Raw genomic sequence first — 19,836 nt, 5'->3', positions numbered from 1 at the left:
CTCAACTACTAAGCACGCCACCTTCTAACACTAGGCTACCTGCTACCTGTATTTTCTTGAAACTGAAGCTGTTAATGTTTCTAATCTTACTGAAGTGTTTATGTTTCTGTATACTGAAGGTGTTTATGTTTCTGTATACTGAAGGTGTTTATGTTTCTGTTATACTGAAGTGTTTTATGTTTCTGTATACTGAAAGTGTTTATGTTTCTGTATACTGAAGGTGTTTATGTTTCTAATCTGTACTGAAGGTGTTTAAGTTTCTGTATACTGAAGTGTTTATGTTTCTGTATACTGAAGGTGTTTATGTTTCTGTATACTGAAGGTGTTTATGTTTCTAATCTGTACTGAAGGTGTATTTTCTGTATACTGAAGTGTTTATGTTTCTAACTGTACTGAAGTGTTTACGTTTCTGTATACTGAAGGTGTTTATGTTTCTGTATACTGAAGTGTTTTATGTTCTGCTTAACTGAAAGTGTTTAGTTTCTAATCTTACTGAAAGGTTTATGTTTCTGTATACTGAAGGTGTTTATGTTTCTGTATACTGAAGTGTGTTATGTTTCTGTATACTGAAGGTGTTATGTTTCTGTTACTGAAGTGTTTATGTTTCTAATTACTGAAGGTGTTTATGTTTCTGTATACTGAAGGTTTTATGTTTCTGTATACTGAAGGTGTTTAGTTTCTGTATACTGAAGGTTTATGTTTCTGTATACTGAAGTGTTTATGTTCTGTATACTGAAGGTGTTTATGTTTCTGTATACTGAAGTGTTTATGTGTCTGTATACTAGTGTTTATGTTCTGTATAACTGAAGGTGTTTATGTTTCTGTATACTGAAGGTGTTTATGTTTCTGTATACTGAAGGTGTTTATGTTTCTGTCATCTGTACTGAAGGTGTTTATGTTTCTAATCTGTACTGAAGGTGTTTGTTTCTGTATACTGAAGGTGTTTATGTTTCTGTATACTAAGGTGTTTATGTTTCTGTATTACTAAGGTGTTTATTTTCTGTATACTGAAGGTGTTTATGTTTCTGTATACTGAAAGTGTTTATGTTTCTGTATACTGAAGGTGTTTATTTCTAATCTGTTACTGAAGGTGTTTATGTTCTATCTGTACTGAAGGTGTTTATGTTTCTGTATACTGAAGGTTGTTTATGTTTCTTCATGTACTGAAGGTGTTTATGTTTATCTGTACTGAAGTGTTTATGTTTCTATACTGAAGTTTTTGTAGTTTCTTGTATACTGAAGTGTTTATGTTTCTAATCTGTACTAAAGTGTTTATGTTTCTAATCATGTACTGAAGGTGTTTATGTTCTGGTATACTGAGGTGTTTATTCTGTATACTGAAAGGTGTTTATGTTTCTGTATACTGAAAGTGTTTATGTTTCTGTATACTGAAAGGTGTTTATGTTTCAGTATACTGAAGGTGTTTATGTTTTCCTAATCTGTACTGAAGTGTTTATGTTTCTGTATATGAAGGTGTTTATGTTTATCTGTATACTGAAGGTGTTTATGTTTCTGTATACTGAAGGTGTTATGTTTCTTCTGTATACTGAAGGTGTTTATGTTCTGTATACTGAAGTGTGTTTATGTTTCTATCTGTACTGAAGGTGTTTATGTTTCTGTATAGTTGAAGGTGTTTATGTTCTGTTTATACTGAAGGTGTTTATGTTTCTGTATACTGAAGTGTTTATGTTTCTGTATACTGAAGGTTATGTTTCTTAATCTGTACTGAAGTGTTTATGTTTCTAATCGTACTTGAAGTGTTTATGTTTCTGTATACTGAAGTGTTTATGTTTCTAATCTGTACTGAAGTGTTTATGTTTCTGTATACTGAAACATACGCATCTACCGGGTGGCGCAGTGGTCTAGGGCACTGCTTCGCAGTGCTAGCTGCGCCACCAGAAGTCTCTGGGTTCGCCGCCAGGCTGGCTCGGTTCGCGCCAGGCTCTGTCGCAGCCGGCCGCAACCGGAGATCCGTGGGGCGACGCACAATTGCCAGTAGCGTCGTCCGGTTTAGGGACGGTTTGGCCGGTAGGATTTGGAGGGGGCCTGTAGGAATATCCTTGTCTCAGTATGAAAAATTTAATAAAAATGTATGCACTCTACTGTAAGTCGCTCTGGATAAGAGCGTCTGCTAAATGACTAAAATGTAAAAAAAAATGTTTATGTTCTGTATACTGAAGTGTTTATGTTTATCTTCTAATCTGTACTGATGAAGTGTTTATGTTTCTGTATACTGAAGGTGTTTATGTTCTGTATACTGAAGGTTTATGTTCTGTATACTGAATGTTTATGTTCTAATCTGACTATCTCTCTCTTGAAAACACACTGCTGAACATTCTGTTGAAGCCTTGACCTGGCCAGAGACCTGCTGTAGCTTGTTGTGTACTATTTTGCACCGCTCATCTTGTTTGTTATTCAGTTCTATTGAGTGTCTTTGAGATATTGCATTACACAGGAATGCCCCCCAATATTGATTTCATTAAAAGTGCTGACAGACTGACGGACGGATGCTCTGTATTGAGCGGAGTACACTCGCTGTGTCTCACACACACCGCATGGCTGATGACGGGAGTTGACTGACGACTCGCAAGGTGACGGACATGGGGCCAAGGTGACTGGTCGGTGTAGTTTGCTTGACAGGTGGTCACGGTTGTGCTGCTCATGACTTTTAGTGTGGAAGACTGCTAGTGGGCATAGGTGAAGAGGGGAGAGAGAGGGGCTCGGAGAGAGAGGGAAGAGGATGGGAGGAAGGGATTTGGAAGAGAGAGAAGAGTAAAGGTGGAATGGAGAGAAGAAGACAGAGAGAATCATGGGTCGTGCTATAGTTGGGCATCAATGGCTTAGGGTGGCTAAGTGTTAACTTCATCTCTGAGACATACCATTTGAATTAGTAGCATGTAGTTCTGGTTGTTTTATATCCAGGGATTTTTCTGCCATTAATAGTTTGGAATCGTTTTTTACCTCGTAGTTACCCACTGGGAACACCCTGTTTGAATCAACGTTATTTTAATGAAATTACATTGAACCAACATGGAATAGCTGTTGAGTTGATTTCTGTGCCCAGTGGGTATGTATTTTGGGTCCCGTGCTTTTGTAAATTAGGTTGACAGTATTTGTGATATCTCAACAGTTTTTTATCAAAACAATGTAGCGGTGTCCCGCTAGAACGCCCTTCGGCACTGGTACTGGAGCTGAGGTGAGTCAGACTTTGCCCTTCGCCCTGAATCAGTGTCAGGGTGCACGTCAGCCACTGTGCTTCACCACCAAGACGCCCCACTCGGCCCCAAGCGATCGCAAAAGACAGATGATGATGGTCCCAAACATTTCGAACCACGAGATCTGTCAGGAGTGATCGCGGCAGTGTCCGACGATGCTCCCTTCCCCCGCCTTTTGCTTTGACGGCCCTCGCGGCTTCTGGCTTCCGCTCGGTTGGTCACAGTAGGATAAATGCTCCGTAACGGAAGTCGCTCAGTGCAGCGACTATTTCGCCCACTTTGTAAACATAGTCCTACCCTTCCCCAGTCCACACAATTGGTCGGAACAAAGCTTTTTTCCCCCACCTTTATAATTGTACAGTTGTATCATAAGACTCCTGTGACGGTTGAGACCTCACCTCTCCTCTCAAAAGGTTCAATATCTGACTCGGAGGTTTTTGTTCAACAACGAATGCGGGAAAGAAAATTCTCTACAGCGAGACAAATTCTACAGCAAAGTGGAGGAGGCTTAGTTCTCTATAAGGTCAAGAGGTATGTCTGTCTAGTTTTCTCCAAGCTGTTAGATGACAGCTGTTTACTCCAAGCTGTTGAAGACCTCTTGACAGGCCAAGGAGACAAGTGTGGGGTTAAGATGAGTGTGTTTGGGCCTGTTTTTTATACGCATGTTTTACAGATGGACGGACCACCACACATGAGGTGGTGACATTCACCTCCTCATTCCATTGGTTAAGATGCAGGCTTGATAACATACTATAAAACTCACTGATACCATTAAAATACTGGTCTACTGGAGCGCCCCATCCTTCTCGAAGTTTTCTCTTTTTTTCCCTCTACCCCATCTCAGTAAACCCTCCGTTTTCTTTTCTCCATGTCCTCCTTTCTGTTTTTTTCTTCGAGTGCTACCACCTGTTCCTCACCCTCATTTCCCCTCGGTTATCTTGGAGTTCCATCAGCTGTAGACGTCTCTGGTGTGTGAATGTCTGATGGAGGAAAACGGCCTCCAGGTTCCCCTGGGTGMCAACTCAGCTGTAGTTAAAGAGAGAAGTGGTTCAATTCAGATCTTAGAACTCAATTTGACTTTCTTTTATGTTGGAGGTTGCTTGTTTAAAGGACACTTCCAASTGTTAAAAGGGTTCACTTTCAGACGGGGCCTTTAGATAGTCATGAAGATGTGTTTCCATTCAGAACTCCCCTTTTGTGATGGATACTGTTCCTTTATGTGTGTTGCCCTTTTAAATGACACTTTAACTGTTCAAAATATTAAAGTGAGATGTTAGGATATAAAACATTACAGACAAGTGTTTTAAGGATTTTGAACTCAACTAATTACTTTTTTCAGCTTATTTCTGTGTGGAGAAGAGGGCACGCAATGCAGTGTCAATTTACAGTATGTGCCAATATAATATTACTTTACTGTATTTTCTGTATTTTGGGTAGAATAATATAATATGTCTTACTAATAGTTTAATACTAAATTAAAACGTAACAGTTTTTCAATGCATGATTTAGTAGGCCTACTATCAAATGCATCCTAATGACAATGCAGTTATATACCACACAAAGCTGTCATTCGAGACCTTTTTGAACACAATCAGCAGAGGAATCTAAAGATCGTGGCCAATAATGACATACTAGTTTTTCCCAAATATGCTAACAGCTGATGCAAATAATAATACAACGTTAGTGCTTTGTGTGAACGTCAGCGTAAATGTTCGACAGTGCTATCAGCTCTACTCAGTAAAGGTTGCATAAGGTTGGCTTCATGTTTTTCTCTCTGTTTTTTTCTTTGTTTATTTTCTAGCAGCGGACGCTGTTCCTGTACGGAAAGATGGGGAGCAGGTATGGATGACATTTCAATGTACGTTTTATCCCCCTGAAGTGAAATATCATTTGTCTGGATTTTACACCATTCCAGCTCTACCCTCGAGTGGCCATTGAGGAAAAGTGTAGTTTCATGTTTWAAAAAAAATATCTAGTAGTTAAACTGAGCGTGTCTCGCTCACACTGCTCCCTATACTGAGAGTGCAATGATATAATGTTGCTCAGAAATGGTTTATATTGAATTTCTCACAAAGGCCACTGGAGCAGGTCTCGAGAGCCCAAACCATTATGTACTATATATAATCTCCCACTCCAGGGACATAGCATACGATCCATCTCACTCCTTTACCGCTGTTGCTGTTTTGTTGTTCTCTCTTTAAAGAGGCTACAAGGCTGAATTGCAATACACAACGGGGTCTTTTAAAACAACACAAAGACCCTACACAATGACAACCAACAAGACCACCACAGATGTTTAAACATGAATAGAGCGTGTAGGCTACATATTCTACTATACTTAATATGCTCTTTCAATATGTTTTATGGGACCCCCATCCCCATTTCTGTTAGATGTCTGACAAGCAACAACAACAAAAATGTTCACCCCATATAGTTCTGGATTTGATGGATGGATATGGATTGACCAGGGGCCACCTATTTGTCTGAAACCTGTCAACACAGCAGTGGCAGCTGAGCTGAGGTAGATGCAGCCAGCAGCCTCGTAACACATGAGGTTAGAGAGACAGTATGTACTCCTCTGGACTGGCCAGAGCTTGATGGCAACAACAAGACCACTGATGTCTGATTGGCCGATTGAGACAAAAGTGTTTCACCGGGGGAAACCTGTTGGCAGAAATCACTGGGCCTGTTGCTAGGAAGAAGAAGTTCCAAGGACACCGACGCCATGCTGCTCTTGCTCGCCCTTCCTGTTAATGCACATTGTAACCATGATAAATCATTTCTAGTGACGAACCCCACACCGCAAGCCCTCATAAATAAAGAGCAAGCACTGACCACGGTCACTTTTTCCGGTGAATAATTCAACATTTTGTGGGATTCGTTTTATCCATCCCAAGTAAAGCAGAAATCCTCTGGGCGGCTAGCGTGGACTTCATGGGGCTTAATCACTGTGACAACTCATGAGGTGTTTTGTAAGTATTACTATTAAAGATGAAGTTGCTGTTGCAATACATGTTCCTATAGAAACGTCTACTTCTGCTCCTCTCCTCCGGCGTTCAACGTTGCCGGAACACTAACCACCAGTCCTGGGACTCATCATTATGATTCACACCTGGACCTCATTACCTTCCCTTTATAGGTCCCTTCCTTTTGTTCATTCCTCAGTTGGTATTGATCCTGTGTTCATGCTATTTTGCTTCTGTTACACTGTCTTGTTTTTAAAATTTTTACTAGGCAAGTCAGTTAAGAACAAATTCTTATTTACAATGACAGCATACCAGGGAACAGTGAGTTAACTGCCTTGTTCAGGGGTAGAACAACAGATTTTTACATTGTCAGCTCGGGGATCCGATCCAGCAACATTTCGGTTATTGGCCCAACGCTCTAACCACTAGGCTACCTGTCTGCCAGTTTATATTTGTTGTTTCACTTGATGCAATGCTTGGACATCACATCCTTGACAGCTGTTTGTGATGCAGACAGAAGCAGCAGTACTCAACATCTTCCAAGGCCATTCTTGTTCTTTCTGACAAAACGCAATGGCCAATGGGTATACTCCAGGTGGGTCACTTAACTGGCCACAGAAGTTGCAGTTTCCCCTGGCAACTAGGTCCGAGTTGACTTCAAGCCTTTCCTTGTTATCATAACAATGGAGTATGATAGGCCTGAGGATGGGTCAGATTCTACACTTTTATGTCTAGTGTATACTCCCGGTTGGTATTAGATAGAACATCGCGGCCACGCCTGCCTTGGGGGGAAACAACCCATGGTTACCTTTGTTACTCCATTGGCTCACAGAAAAAAAAAATCAAACACAGTTTTCTTGTTGTCTGCTTGTTTTAGCCAATTACAAAACTACATTTAAGAAAAGCACAACATGTCTAAATACTACTTTTCAACACTGCCTGCTCCTGTGCGTTCTCACTACTTAGAAACATGTAATATTATAGGGCTTCCCTCATGCCCCTTGTTATGACGGCGCTAGCAGCCACTTAAGCGCTAGCTAGCTACTGGCCCGGACATTAAGCTAGCCAAGACCAACAACACAAACATGCAGACTATACTAAACGAGATAAATGTCTTATCTGTGACAAAAATGTTTTCCACACACATAGCTACATGTAGCCTACTTGGACACCGGGTTCCCACAATTTCCCACTCTCCCACGCCGAATAGCCTGAAGCTACAGGGCTCTTCTCGCAGGGTCTAATTCCCTATGTTGGAGCATTTTGAACCATAGGTTGGGATTTTTGACCTGATTAAGCTATCTTTCTGCATGTTTTGTTATTTCTGTATAACAAAAAATTAACGAGGAAGTTAGRTCTTTTACAATGAGAGTCAATTGAAAATACTATTTGTTTCCCCCAATTTGGGCGTGTGGTCAAGGGTAATTTCTTCTTATGAAGTGAATATCGACTCAGAGTATTGTAGGAGAATGACCTCACACGGGGCACCATTTTATGTCGGGATTTTCCTCACAAGGGGCACCATTTATGTAATGGATTGTCCTCTTTATAAGGATGTGTTATGATACTATGAGATATTATTCAATTATGAATAATGAGTTGTATCCTATTATTGCGAGGGAAGCACTACAAACACAAACACTGACATCAATGGCAATAAACAGTACTATTTCTATTTCGGTTTCCAAAGCCTATGGTCAAGCTGATATGAGAAAATCTATTCACACACAGACAGTGAATTCTCATCTCTATTCTATCCTCAATTGATCAGTATTTCAATCGTCCACCCGCCCACATCATCCAAATCTCTCTTGCACTTTTTGTATTCCACCTTCTTTACTCAGACGCTTTCTCACGCTTTCTCTTCCTCCCGCCACCAGATACACAGGTTTCATCCTGTGTATCTTTTACACACCTTATTTGTCCGTTTTGTTGTTGTTGTTGTTGTTGTTGTTGTTGTTGTTGTTGTTGTATGTGTTCTTCTTTTAATCCTATCCCCTCTCTGTTGCGTTCCCTTTTCCTGGCTCCTCTACAAACATACCTATATCTCTCCTGGCTTTCTTCCTCTCCCCCCTTCTCTCTCTCAGCATGGGCGTGCCGAGTTTTCCTGGGAAGGAATCAATGTAAGTCCTGTGCTAACCTCGTCCTCTTCTTCCTCAGTTCCGCCACGTAGTTTGGCTCTCTCTGTCTGTAGATAAGCCAATGTTTTTTTCCTTCAGTCTCTCCTCATCCCACCTCCCTCCCTCCCTCTTTCCCCATCTCTCTATCTTAGCGCTGCTGCTAATCTACTGTACTGCCTGTGTTACATAGTATCTCAGGCTGGGAGATAACAAGCTGTAATAACCTTACCTCATCTACAGTAGCTAACGCTAGCTGCTAGCATGATGCTCCTTTATGTATCAATCGTATGAATCACAGGCCCCACAGGTACAGTACACTGACTGCACAGTGAACTACTACACTACTGTGCTGACTATCGCTGGTTTAACCAAAGTGCTGATATGATTTGTGATGTGTTGGATAATGTAATGTATATTTTGCTTAATATGGTGGTAGTTGTATTTGATCATTTGTTAAGTAGGATTTTCCCCTATTTTATTTTATCGCATATCTAATCCTCAACCAACAATATTGTTTTACCCCCTCACAACAATTGGTCATTCCTCTCCCTTTTCCCCTCCACAATTATTTGTTTCTTTCTCTCCTCCCCTCATCCCTTTCTATAGCTCTCTATGGAGGACACTTCCTCTATCCTGCCTCGTCTGAAGAGGAACTCCAACGCCTACGGGATCGGTGCTCTGGCTAAGTCCTCACTGACAGGTGTGTCAGGTGTGTGTCTGTCCTGGTAGATGGTAAACCAGCCCCATGTTGGCTCCAGACAGGAAGAGGAGATGGAGCCAACATGGTCGCCCCTGTGGGTGCCCTTCCTGTTTCACTTCCTGCCTCCCCATTGATACCTAATGCACACATCAATGGCCGGTTATGGGCAATTGATGGAATCCAATCAGATTTAAAAAAATATATACGTTTTAAAGTAAGTGCAGAAACCACAATGCAACTCCACAGGCATGCTGGGAAATGTAGTGTTTTGTAGTGTGGTATTTGTGGTGGTGGGGATTGTTTATTGTGGTGGCAAGGCAGTTTTATGACTCTGTGCTTGTTTGTGCACAGAGCCATACAACAGTGTTGTGGTTGTGTCTGGTGAAGTTGAGGTACATTTGATTGATATCGTGTTTGTGTTTAACAGTCAGATTATATCGACCTTGGAATAATAAAGACCCCAAAACCACTTTCCTTACTCTCAAAATAACTTTGCATAACATTGAATACAAATATATAATGAATATTCTTTTATGAATGACATTTGCATTTTATGAGAACAACAATATATTTTTTAACTCCACTTGAAATAAATAAGCAAGGCTTCATTCATCCCAGCGTATTTGCTATTCCCCAATGGATTCAGTTCACACTCAATTGATTTAATTAGATTTTTACTCTGAATGAATACATCCTTTGTTATCGTCAGATATTTGCACTTTAATTAAGGATTTGCAGTGGGGCCTTTTGAGAATTATGTTTAAAGCAAAGATTACAAAATTACAAACAAATGCTTAAAGTCTAATGAATCTCATCTTCTTGATTAATTTGAGGAGTAAAGACTCAGAATATTAATGTGTCACAATAAGTTCTGTATTTCACCCTTGTTGCTCACCACAGACGACTGAAAGATTGACCAAGTCAACAAGCCTTGACGAATAAATAGACAGCTTCTGATAATGCTGTAAGCCCCATCTACACCCCCTTCAATCTCCAACCATCCATAGCTCCTGAGACATACATGAAAGAGGAAGAAGCCATTTTGTACCGAATTCATATTCGGCTACTGTACCATTGCCTCCCAGAAAGAACACACAAGCCATTAAGCATTTTCCACAGTTCCCAGCCCATTTCACTTCCTGAGCCCAAATCCATTGTGGGAGGTGCCATATTCACAAATTGAATGTGTTGTGAAACAGTGTTCTCCCCCCATCTATTCTTTATTTAGGRGTGTCCCGTTCCATGAAGGATAAAGTAACTAAGCCCACTGCCATGGCCTCGGGCAAAGTGGCTCACATGATCGAATGGCAGAGCTGGAACACACCATCCGCTGGGACTGAAGGGGCTGTGGTCACCAAAATCCCAACCTCGCAACGTGAGAAGGAGAGGCGGATGGAGAGCGAAATGTACAGTGAACTCAGTGAAGGAGAAAAGGAGGCCCGCTTCACTGCAGGTTAGAGTGAACAGAAGAACCAATTAAAATTCAACAAATCAACACGTCAATAAATGAGATTTGGAACCATGTATTCTACGCTGTTTAGAAAGTCTCTTCCCTTGCTTCTCCCAGGATTAATGGCACAATTTGCCTTATCGGAGGCTACTTTGCTGGGCTGGAGATCTATGGAGGAAGATGGCCTTTGTGCTGGCTCCAAACAAGGCAGTGTGGCCCACCTCAGTGAGACCAACCAGGAGAGCATCACCAGCAGAGGTACAGGACTACAAACATGGCCACAACACACTACAAATAGGGCAGCCATTTTATTAGACCTTTAGTTTTTAAAGTGCAAACTAAATCTCAATGAACAGCACTTACTGAATCTGTTCATCCAATGCCATAGTGCTTTATTGTGAAATTGAGAAGGATGTAAAGGCAACATTTGATAGCATATAGCATTTAAAGCTGAGATTTGCAACAGCGACACTGGCCGCCCCAGGAGCATTTGTTCATGTTTTTGTTGTTGTTGAGGTAATGAGCATCCAGCATTGTGGTAAAAAAAAATCGTACCACATACTTTGTTGTTCTATTGTGCGTGCAATGGTGTGCAATGATGTCCGAGAGGAAGAGACAGTGTTCATTGTTTGAAGTAGCACATTTGTTGTTGTAATATTGCAAAATGGACATAGCCGTTTCACCGCTATGGATTCCAGCTTTAATGAATGAATAAAAACAAAAATGTATACTAAATTAAGCATATACTTTTACACAACAATTTTAGTTCCAAATGCAAAACCACATAACTTAGCTCTTATTTAGTTGAAGAGGGGAAGAGGGGTCGTAATTGACTTGTGAGCTCCACATCCACTCTGTACTGGTCTGTGCTGCTCCATATTTCACTGTCGAAGGCTTCCAGCCACGTTGATTGAGCTTATTTACTCCGGTTTGATTGATGTCCTTTCCACTTCGTTTGACAGGCCGGCTAGAGGTGCATCAGGGCTGTATGAAGAAATGTTGCGGAGAAACTCAAAATGGCCGCTGTGGCCCTGGGGTGTTTGGTTGGGTAGTGTTGTGTTGTGTTGTAACAGAAAACCCCAGGGGAGCTTGTAGGTTAACACAAGTACTTAGCCTTGCTCTCATTAACAGCACCATACGGGCCTATTCTCTGCTATTATCAAGTCAGAGACCAAATAGAATCTGCTTGGTATAGACATTGTAATAACTAAGGCACGGTTTGCTCATCGTCAAGCGAGCTTTCATTTTCACCTTTAGATATGTTGAGCTTTAGGTAAGTTGCCAGTGTATTTCTTGTTGAAATGGTGATACTGCTGTAAATATCTTCTGATATCTGGTGATACTGCTGCTTCAAGGGCCTTTGCTGTAAAGGTAAAATAAGGGTTAAATAAAATACAAATGAACTCTGTGATGCATCAAAGATCTTTGCTTTGTGCTCTGAGATTACAGTACACACTGAATATACAAAACAAAACACCTTCCTAATATTGAGTTGCTRCCCTTTTGCCCTCAGAACAACCTCAATTCGTCAGGGCATGGACTCTACAAGGTGTCAACATGGATTCTGGCCAATGTTGCCTCCAATGCGTCCCACAGTTGTGTTAAGTTGACTGGATGGCCTTTGGGTGGTGGCCCATTCTTGATACACACGGAAACTGTTGAGTGTGAAAAACCCAGCAGCGTTGCAGTTCTTGACATACTCGAACCGGTGCACCTGGCACCTACTAAAATGCCCTCGTTCCAAAGCAATTAAATCTTTTGTCTTGCCCATTCACCCTCTGAATGGAACACATACACAATCCATGTCTCAATTGTTTTAAGGCTTAAAACCCTTCTTTAACCCGTCTCCTCCCCTTTATCTACACTGATTGAAGTGGATATAACAACTGACATCAAAAAGGGATCATAGCTTTCACCTGGATTCACCTGGTCAGTCTATGTCATGGAAAGAGCAGATGTCCTTAACGTTTTGTACACTCAGTGTATATCTTGTATGTCATCCAAAATGTAAACATATACTTCTCCCTTCATCCCTTCCTAACACAACAGACCAGGCGATGCATCACTCCTCAGCCGACGTATGGCCCAACACCTACGTAGCCCAGGGCCTCTACTGCCTTTCCTCCTCCGACGCCTGGGAGCCAATTAGCAACGATCCCTCGGGCGTGGCCTCGCCGGCCGCCTACGTCATGGCAGGTGGTGGAGGAGGGACGCCCGGTGAGGGCTACGGTGAGGTGGACAATGTGGGGGGCTACATCCAGCAGCAGCAGCCCCAACAGCTCACCCTGCAGCAGCAGAGCCAGCTGCAGCTCCAGCAGTTGCAGCAGATCCAACTGTACCAGCACCAGCAGCTAATGCTCTACCAACAGCAACAGGTGAGACAGTCTGGACTGGACTGCCTCATAGATCACTGTCACCTGGTGGACTTAGTGTTTCAGTGTCCTTGAGCTGTTCTTGTCTATTGATGTTCTGTATTATGTCATTCTGTATTATGTTTCATGTTTTGTGTGGACCCCAGGAAGAGTAGCTGCTGCTTTTGCAACAGCTAATGGGGATCCTAATGAAATACAAATACAGTACAACATGGAACTGTCTAACTGACAACCATTGTAAGACAGTAGTATGTTAGCAGTTTGCTGAGACACTAGTGTTATTAGCAGTTGTGATTTTAACATGTAAATCTTGGTGGGGGCAAACTCAAATAAATATAATTAGATGCATGCCAGCAAAGCCACTACACAACACAACACTGAACAATACATTAATTGGACTATAATGGTGACAAACGGTGCCCACAAACTATTATGGCCTACACAAAGCTGTTCCAACAGCAGAGTCCCAACACCTTACAACTGCTACACCTGGCTTTCAGCGGAGCCTTGTCTCGTAGCGAAACAGTTCATTCAGCCTCATTTACGGCCTCTAAAAAAAACATAGCTTAAACAAATGTGGTTTCTACTGACAATTGAGACGTACAAACGATGGCATAAGGGGATGACGAGCGGATAAGAGGCAATCCGTAATTTCGACTAAGACATTAATGAGTGAGCTAGGACAGACATAGTCAATATAACTATTTGTTCAGCAATTTTGAAATGTACAGTGACAGAATTCAGAACATGGGCCGTTCTTACAGTATTCTCCCTGTACACCAAGTCAGAACCGTAGGATAAATAAAGGGGGCATATAAGCAGACAATGAAAGCTCTTACAATATTTGATGATGACATTTCTCTAAAAGAGGCTATAGGCTACATGTGCACCACCAAGTCAGAACAATAGGCTAAGTTATGAAGGGGAAAGGATCAAGTTATTAGGGTGAGGCACATGGGCTACTAACAGTTTACTACACAACATACATTTAGTATTACTTTCTTAGCTACAGTATAAATATCTCCCTGGCATAATACATCATTTATGCAGCAGCATTCAATACATTTTTGGACCCACCTTGTTGTGCTGTGCTAACTTGAACAGGAACGTGGTGCAGCGGTCTTTCGTGGCCAAATTTTGTCATCAAACTTTGTTTAGAAAGTCTGGCATTCTCTGGATTTATTGTGCTTTCAAGACAACTGGAAACTGAACAAAACAAGGTCAAATAAAATAAAATAAAATGTTATTAGTCACATGCGCCAAATACAACAGGTGAACCTTACAGTGAAATTCTTACTTACGAGCCCCTAATCAACAATGCAGTTTAAAAAATAAAAAATAAAAATATGAATAAGAACAAGAAATAAAAGTAACAAGTAATTAAAGAGCAGCAGTAAAATAACAATAGCGAGACTATATACAGGGGTGTACCGGTAGAGAGTCAATGTGCAGGGGCATCGGTTAGCTGAGGTAATTGAGGTAATATGTCATGTAGGTAGAGTTATTAAAGTGACTATGCATAGATGATAACAACAGAGAGTAGCAGCGGTGTAAAGGGTAGTAAATTTCTGTCAGCGTGTTAAATGTGCAACCAGAGGGAAAAAATACTCTGGACCACCTTTACTCCACACACATAGATGCATACAAAGCTCTCCTTCGCCCTCCATTTGGCAAATCTGAACCATCAAACAGGCAAAGCGTCAATACAGGACTAACATGGAATCGTACTACGTACTATCGGGTCATGGGGAGGTTTCTTGATTATGTTATGTGAATGAACTGTGTTCCCTATCTACAGGCAATGGAACACAGACTACACAGTGCAAACCACTCCCTCCAAGCCACACCCAACAGCACCATCCACAGTCTGGGCCTGCCCACTCACCCTCGCCTGGCTGACCTATGGGGCTCTGCGCAGGTGGAGATTGTCGGACACATGAGCGGGCCAATGGCTGACATGGTTGTTGGTGTGGTCGAGACCTTGGGGGAGGAGCCAGAGGAGGAGAGCGAATGCATTCCAGAGCAACAGGAAGAGGAGGAGACTAAGGTGAGCCATGTGGTTGAAGAAAATGTGTTGATTTTAAGACTAATGGTTTTTGTAATGTTTTAGATATCATCAATATTATCATACGCATTGATGCCTAATGGTACTAAGCATTGTCAATATTAACAGCAGGCCTTACAAGTAGGCATGGTTAAAGTAGGAAGAATAGATGTCATTGTTGTAAAAAGGTGTGAGTGTGGTACATTTACTATCATAATGTATTAAAATATTGAATTCCTTTGACATATGTAATGATGTTATACAGTGCCTTGCAAAAGTATTCATCCCCCTTGGCGTTTTTACTATTTTGTTGCATTACAAGCTGTAATTTAAATAGATTTTTATTTGGATTTTATGTAATGGACATACACAAAATAGTCCAAATTGGTGAAGTGAAATGAAAAAAGTAACATGTTAAAAAGAAATCTACAAATTAAAAAACTGAAAAGTGGTGTGTGCATATGTATTCACCCCCTTTGCTATGAAGTCCCTAAATAAGATCTGGTGCAACCAATTACCTTCAGAAGTGACATAATTAGTTAAATAAAGTCCAGTTGTGTGCAATCTAAGTGTCACATGATCTGTCACATGATCTCAGTATATATACACATGTTCTGAAAGGCCCCAGAGTCTGCAACACCACTAAGCAAGGGGCACCACCAAGCAAGCGGCACCGTGAAGACGAAGGAGCTCTCCAAACAGGTCAGGGACAAAGTTGTGGAGAAGTACAGATCAGGGTTGGGTTATAAAAAATATCAGAAACTTTGAAGATCCCACGGAGCACCATTAAATCCATTATAAAAAAAATTGAAAGAATATGGCAGCACAGCAAACCTGCGAAGAGAGGGCAGCCCACAAAAACTCACAGACCAGGTAAGGAGGGCATTCATCAGAGAGGCAACAAAGAGATCAAAGATAACCCTGAACGAGCTGCAAAGCTCCACAGCGGAGATTGGAGTATCTGTCCATAGGAACACTTGAAGCCATACACTTCACAGAGCTGGGCTTTACGAAAGAGTGTCCAGAAAAAAAGCCATTGCTTAAAGAAAAAAATAAGCAAACATGTTTGGTGTTTGCCAAAAGGCATGTGGGAGACTCCACAAACATATGGAAGATGGTACTCTGGTCAGGTGAGACAAAAATGTAGCTTTTTGGCCATCAAGGAAAATGCTATGTCTGGCGCAAACCCAACTCCTCGCATCACCCCGAGAACACCATCCATGGTGGTTGCAGCATCATGCTGTGGGGATGTTTTTCATCGGCAATGACTGGGAAACTGGTCAGAATTGAAGGAAAGATGGATGGCGCTAAATACAGGGAGATTCTTGAGGGAAACCTGTTTCAGTCTTCCAGAGATTTGAAACTGGGACTGAGGTTCACCTTCCAGCAGGACAATGACCCTAAGCATACTGCTAAAGAAACACTTGAGTGGTTTAAGTGGAAACATTTAAATATGCTGGAATGGCCTAGTCAAAGCCCAGACCTCAATCCAATTGAGAATCTGTGGTATGACTTAAAGATTGCTGTACACCAGCAGGAACCCATCCAATTTGAAGGAGCTGCAGCAGTTTTGCCTTGAAGAATGGGCAAAAATCCAAGTGGCCAGATGTGTCAAGCTTATAGAGACATATCCCAAGAGACTTGCAGCTGTAATTGCTGCAAAAGGTGGTGGGGGGGGGGGGTGAATAGTTATGCACGCTCAAGTTCTTTTTTTGTCCTATTTCTTGTTTGTTTCACAATAAAATATATTTTGCATCTTCAAAGTGGTAGGCAAATCAAATGATACAAACCCCCCAAAAATCTACTTTAATTCCAGGTTGGAATGCAGCAAAATAGGAAAAATGCCAAGGGAATGAATACTTTTGCAAGCAACTGTATTACGCTAAGTTCCCTATGGTGGGCAGAACGTGTTGCTACATTACACAGACTAACATTTTAACCACACAAGAATTCCAGGAAATACACATCCTTTTTACCTCAGTTTGGTGAATTTAGTATTTTGACACTCGGCCATATATCAAAAAGCCATGCCAACAGGAAGCAGCAATAGTATTTAAAAATATACATTTTAGCAATATAAATGGTACATTTAACATTAGATTTGAACAGGATCCTACTTTATCAGGTAAAACTATTGAAGGATTTTATGTTTGTCCTGGCTACTACAAGTGTTTAACTTCAAAGTCCTCCAGCCACAAGATGTCATTCAAGGGTAATACATGAGTTATGGATTTATGATGTACCCACAGGTAGTTCCTCTTGACTGATCCTCACAGTTTGGTAAGTACAGTATAGTCAGTAAACCATCCATTTACTGTTTTCATAGGACGATGAGGTTACGTTAACCTTAGAACCAACTTTGACCCCGTCCCCGCTTAGAGAAGACGCCACCCCGATTGGAGGCACCAGTCCACAACTAGCACGCCCAGAACCAATGGCAGAACGCATACCCTTTGTGGTCACACCCTGCATTGTCCAATCGTTGGAGGAGAAGGACGAAGAGGTGGCCAAGGGGTCTATTGTTGCCGTGGCGACCAATTGAGGGGGATAGTCCGAAAGAGTGACAAACAGGATATACTTATCCATAATCCACCAATCAAGCTATTCTACCCCACTTCCAGCTATTTACCCACTCTGGGACTGAGAAAAAACACAACGACTTTTCCTGGAGGAGAAAGTATTGGATACGACAATGATAAAAGGGAACTTTCAAGACAAATCTGTCATTTTGCAGAAACGTGAGGACTTGTTTTGCAGTAATATTGAACTAATTAATTAAAATTGAAAGAATGGAGTATAGAGAAAGAAAAAGGACATTACAGAGAATCACAAGACAACCAAAAGAAAGTGCATGCTTTTGAAAGTAATTTAACATTAATAGTAAACCGTATACAAAGTAATAATATATACACTACCGGTCAAAAGTTTTAGAACAGCTACTCATTCAAGGGTTTTTCTTTATTTTTACTATTTTCTACATTGTAGAATAATAGTGAAGACATCAAAACTATGAAATAACACATATGGAATCATATAGTAACCAATCAAGTGTTAAACAAATCAAAATATATTTTATATTTGAGATTCTTCAAAGTAGCATGATGACAGCTTTGCACACTCTTGGCATTCTCTCAACGAGCTTCATGAGGTAGTCACCTGGAATGCATTTCAATTAACAGGTGTGCCTTGTTAAAAGTACATTTGTGGAATCTTTTTCCTTCTTAATGCGTTTGAGCCAAACAGTTGTGTTGTGACAAGTTACGGGGGGTATACAGAAGATAGCCCTATTTGGTAAAATACCAAGTCCATATTATGGCAAGAGCCGCTCAAATAAGCAAAGAGAAACGACAGTCCGTCATTAAGACAGGAAGGTCAGGCAATACGGAACATTTCAAGAACTTTGAAAGTTTATTCAAGTGCAGTCGCAAAAACGATCAAGCGCTATGATGAAACTGGCTCTCATGAGGACCGCCACAGGAATGGAAGACCCAGAGTTACCTCTGCTGCAGAGGATAAGTTCATTATATTTACCAGCCTCAGAAATTGCAGCCCAAATAAATGTTTCACAGAGTTCAAGTAACAGACACATCTCAACATAAACTGTCCAGAGGAGACTGTGTGAATCTGGCCTTTGCGGTCGAATTGCTGCAAAGAAACCACTACTAAAGGACACCAATAAGAAGAAGAGACTTGGGCCAAGAAACACAAGCAAAGGACATTAGACCGGTGGAAATCTTTCCTTTGTCTGGAGTCCAAGTTTTCGATTTCTGGTTCCAACCGGCGCGTATTTGTGAGACACGGTGTGGGTGAACGGATGATCTCCACATGCGTATTTCCCACCGTAAAGCATGAGAAGGAGGTGTTATGGTGTGGGGGGTGCTTTGCTGGTGACACTGTCTGTGATTTATTTAGAATTCAAGGCATACTTAACCAGCATGGCTACCACAGCATTCTGCAGTGTTACGCCATCCCATCTGTTTGGGCTTAGTGGGACTATCATTTGGTTTTCAACAGGACTATGACCGAACACACCTCCAGGCTGTGTAAGGGCTATTTGATCAAGAAGGAGCATGATGGAATGCTGCATCAGATTACCTGGCATCCACAATCCCGACCTCAAGCAACTTGAGATGGTTTGGGATGAGTCGGACCGCAGAGTGAAGGAAAAGCAGCCAATAAGTGCTCATTATATGTGGGAACTCCTTCAAGACTGTTGGAAAAGCATTCCAGGTGAAGCTAGTTGAGAGAATGCCAAGAGTGAGCAAAGCTGTCATCAAGGCGAAGGGTGGCTACTTTGAAGAATCTCAAATATAAAATATATTTGATTTGTTTAACACTTTGGTGGTACCTACATGATTCCATGTGTTATTTCATAGTTTAGATGTGTTCATTATTATTCTACAATGTAGAAAACAGTACAAATAAACAAAAACCCTTGAATGAGTAGGTGTTATAAAACTTTTGACCGGTAGTGTAATTATGATTTTCTATAAAAACAAAAAAGGAAATAAAGTAATATTTATCAGTGTGTGTTTCTGTGTGTGTGCGTGTGCTTGCATGTATGTGTATGTGAGAGTGTTCAAATGTATGAATGTATGTATGTACAGTTTGTATGTATTTATGTATGTATGCAAAAATATATATATATATTCTCGAAAAACATATTCTTGTCGGCAGTGGTATTGTGTGTGGTGTTCAATAGTTTTACACACAAACTAATCTCAGACGCACGTAACATAAATGGTACCGTAACGTCTTTCAACAGACAAAGCTTTTTTGGACAAAGCTCCTGTGTGACTCAGTTAGTAACGCATGGCTCTTGCAACACCAGGGTTGTGGGTTTGATTCCCACAGAGGACGAGTATGGAAAACTACTCAAATGTATGCAGTCACTACTGTAAGCTGCTCTGGATAAGAGTGTCTGCTAAATGACCATCCCCCCAAAATGTGATATATATCTCAGAAGGGG

At 41.2% G+C, this 19,836-nt stretch overlaps 1 protein-coding gene across 5 annotated transcripts in view; it reads left to right on the top strand.

Moving 5' to 3' along the window:
• Window positions 1-19,494, top strand: part of LOC111955667 (protein FAM131B-like) — a 27,585-nt gene extending 8,091 nt beyond the window's left edge. The window contains exons 2-10 of one of the 5 annotated variants that reach the window (XM_023975914.2): window positions 4,555-4,602; window positions 5,017-5,054; window positions 8,269-8,304; window positions 8,908-9,001; window positions 10,230-10,454; window positions 10,569-10,709; window positions 12,501-12,826; window positions 14,622-14,870; window positions 17,194-19,494. In XM_023975914.2, the coding sequence (XP_023831682.1) occupies window positions 4,555-4,602; window positions 5,017-5,054; window positions 8,269-8,304; window positions 8,908-9,001; window positions 10,230-10,454; window positions 10,569-10,709; window positions 12,501-12,826; window positions 14,622-14,870; window positions 17,194-17,409 (1,373 nt within the window). In that variant the 3' untranslated portion in view covers window positions 17,410-19,494. Of the gene's footprint in view, window positions 1-4,554; window positions 4,603-5,016; window positions 5,055-8,268; window positions 8,305-8,907; window positions 9,011-10,229; window positions 10,455-10,568; window positions 10,710-12,500; window positions 12,827-14,621; window positions 14,871-17,193 lie in introns of all 5 variants that reach the window. The other 4 variants (XM_023975913.2, XM_023975916.2, XM_023975915.2 and 1 more) reach the window with 4 other exon arrangements.
• The last annotated feature ends 342 nt before the right edge of the window (window positions 19,495-19,836 follow it).

The sequence above is a fragment of the Salvelinus sp. IW2-2015 genome, linkage group LG31, assembly GCF_002910315.2.
Source record: "Salvelinus sp. IW2-2015 linkage group LG31, ASM291031v2, whole genome shotgun sequence".
NCBI lineage: Eukaryota > Metazoa > Chordata > Actinopteri > Salmoniformes > Salmonidae > Salvelinus > Salvelinus sp. IW2-2015.
Note: the sequence above shows the minus strand (reverse complement) of the source record. Positions and strands in the feature narration are given on the sequence as shown.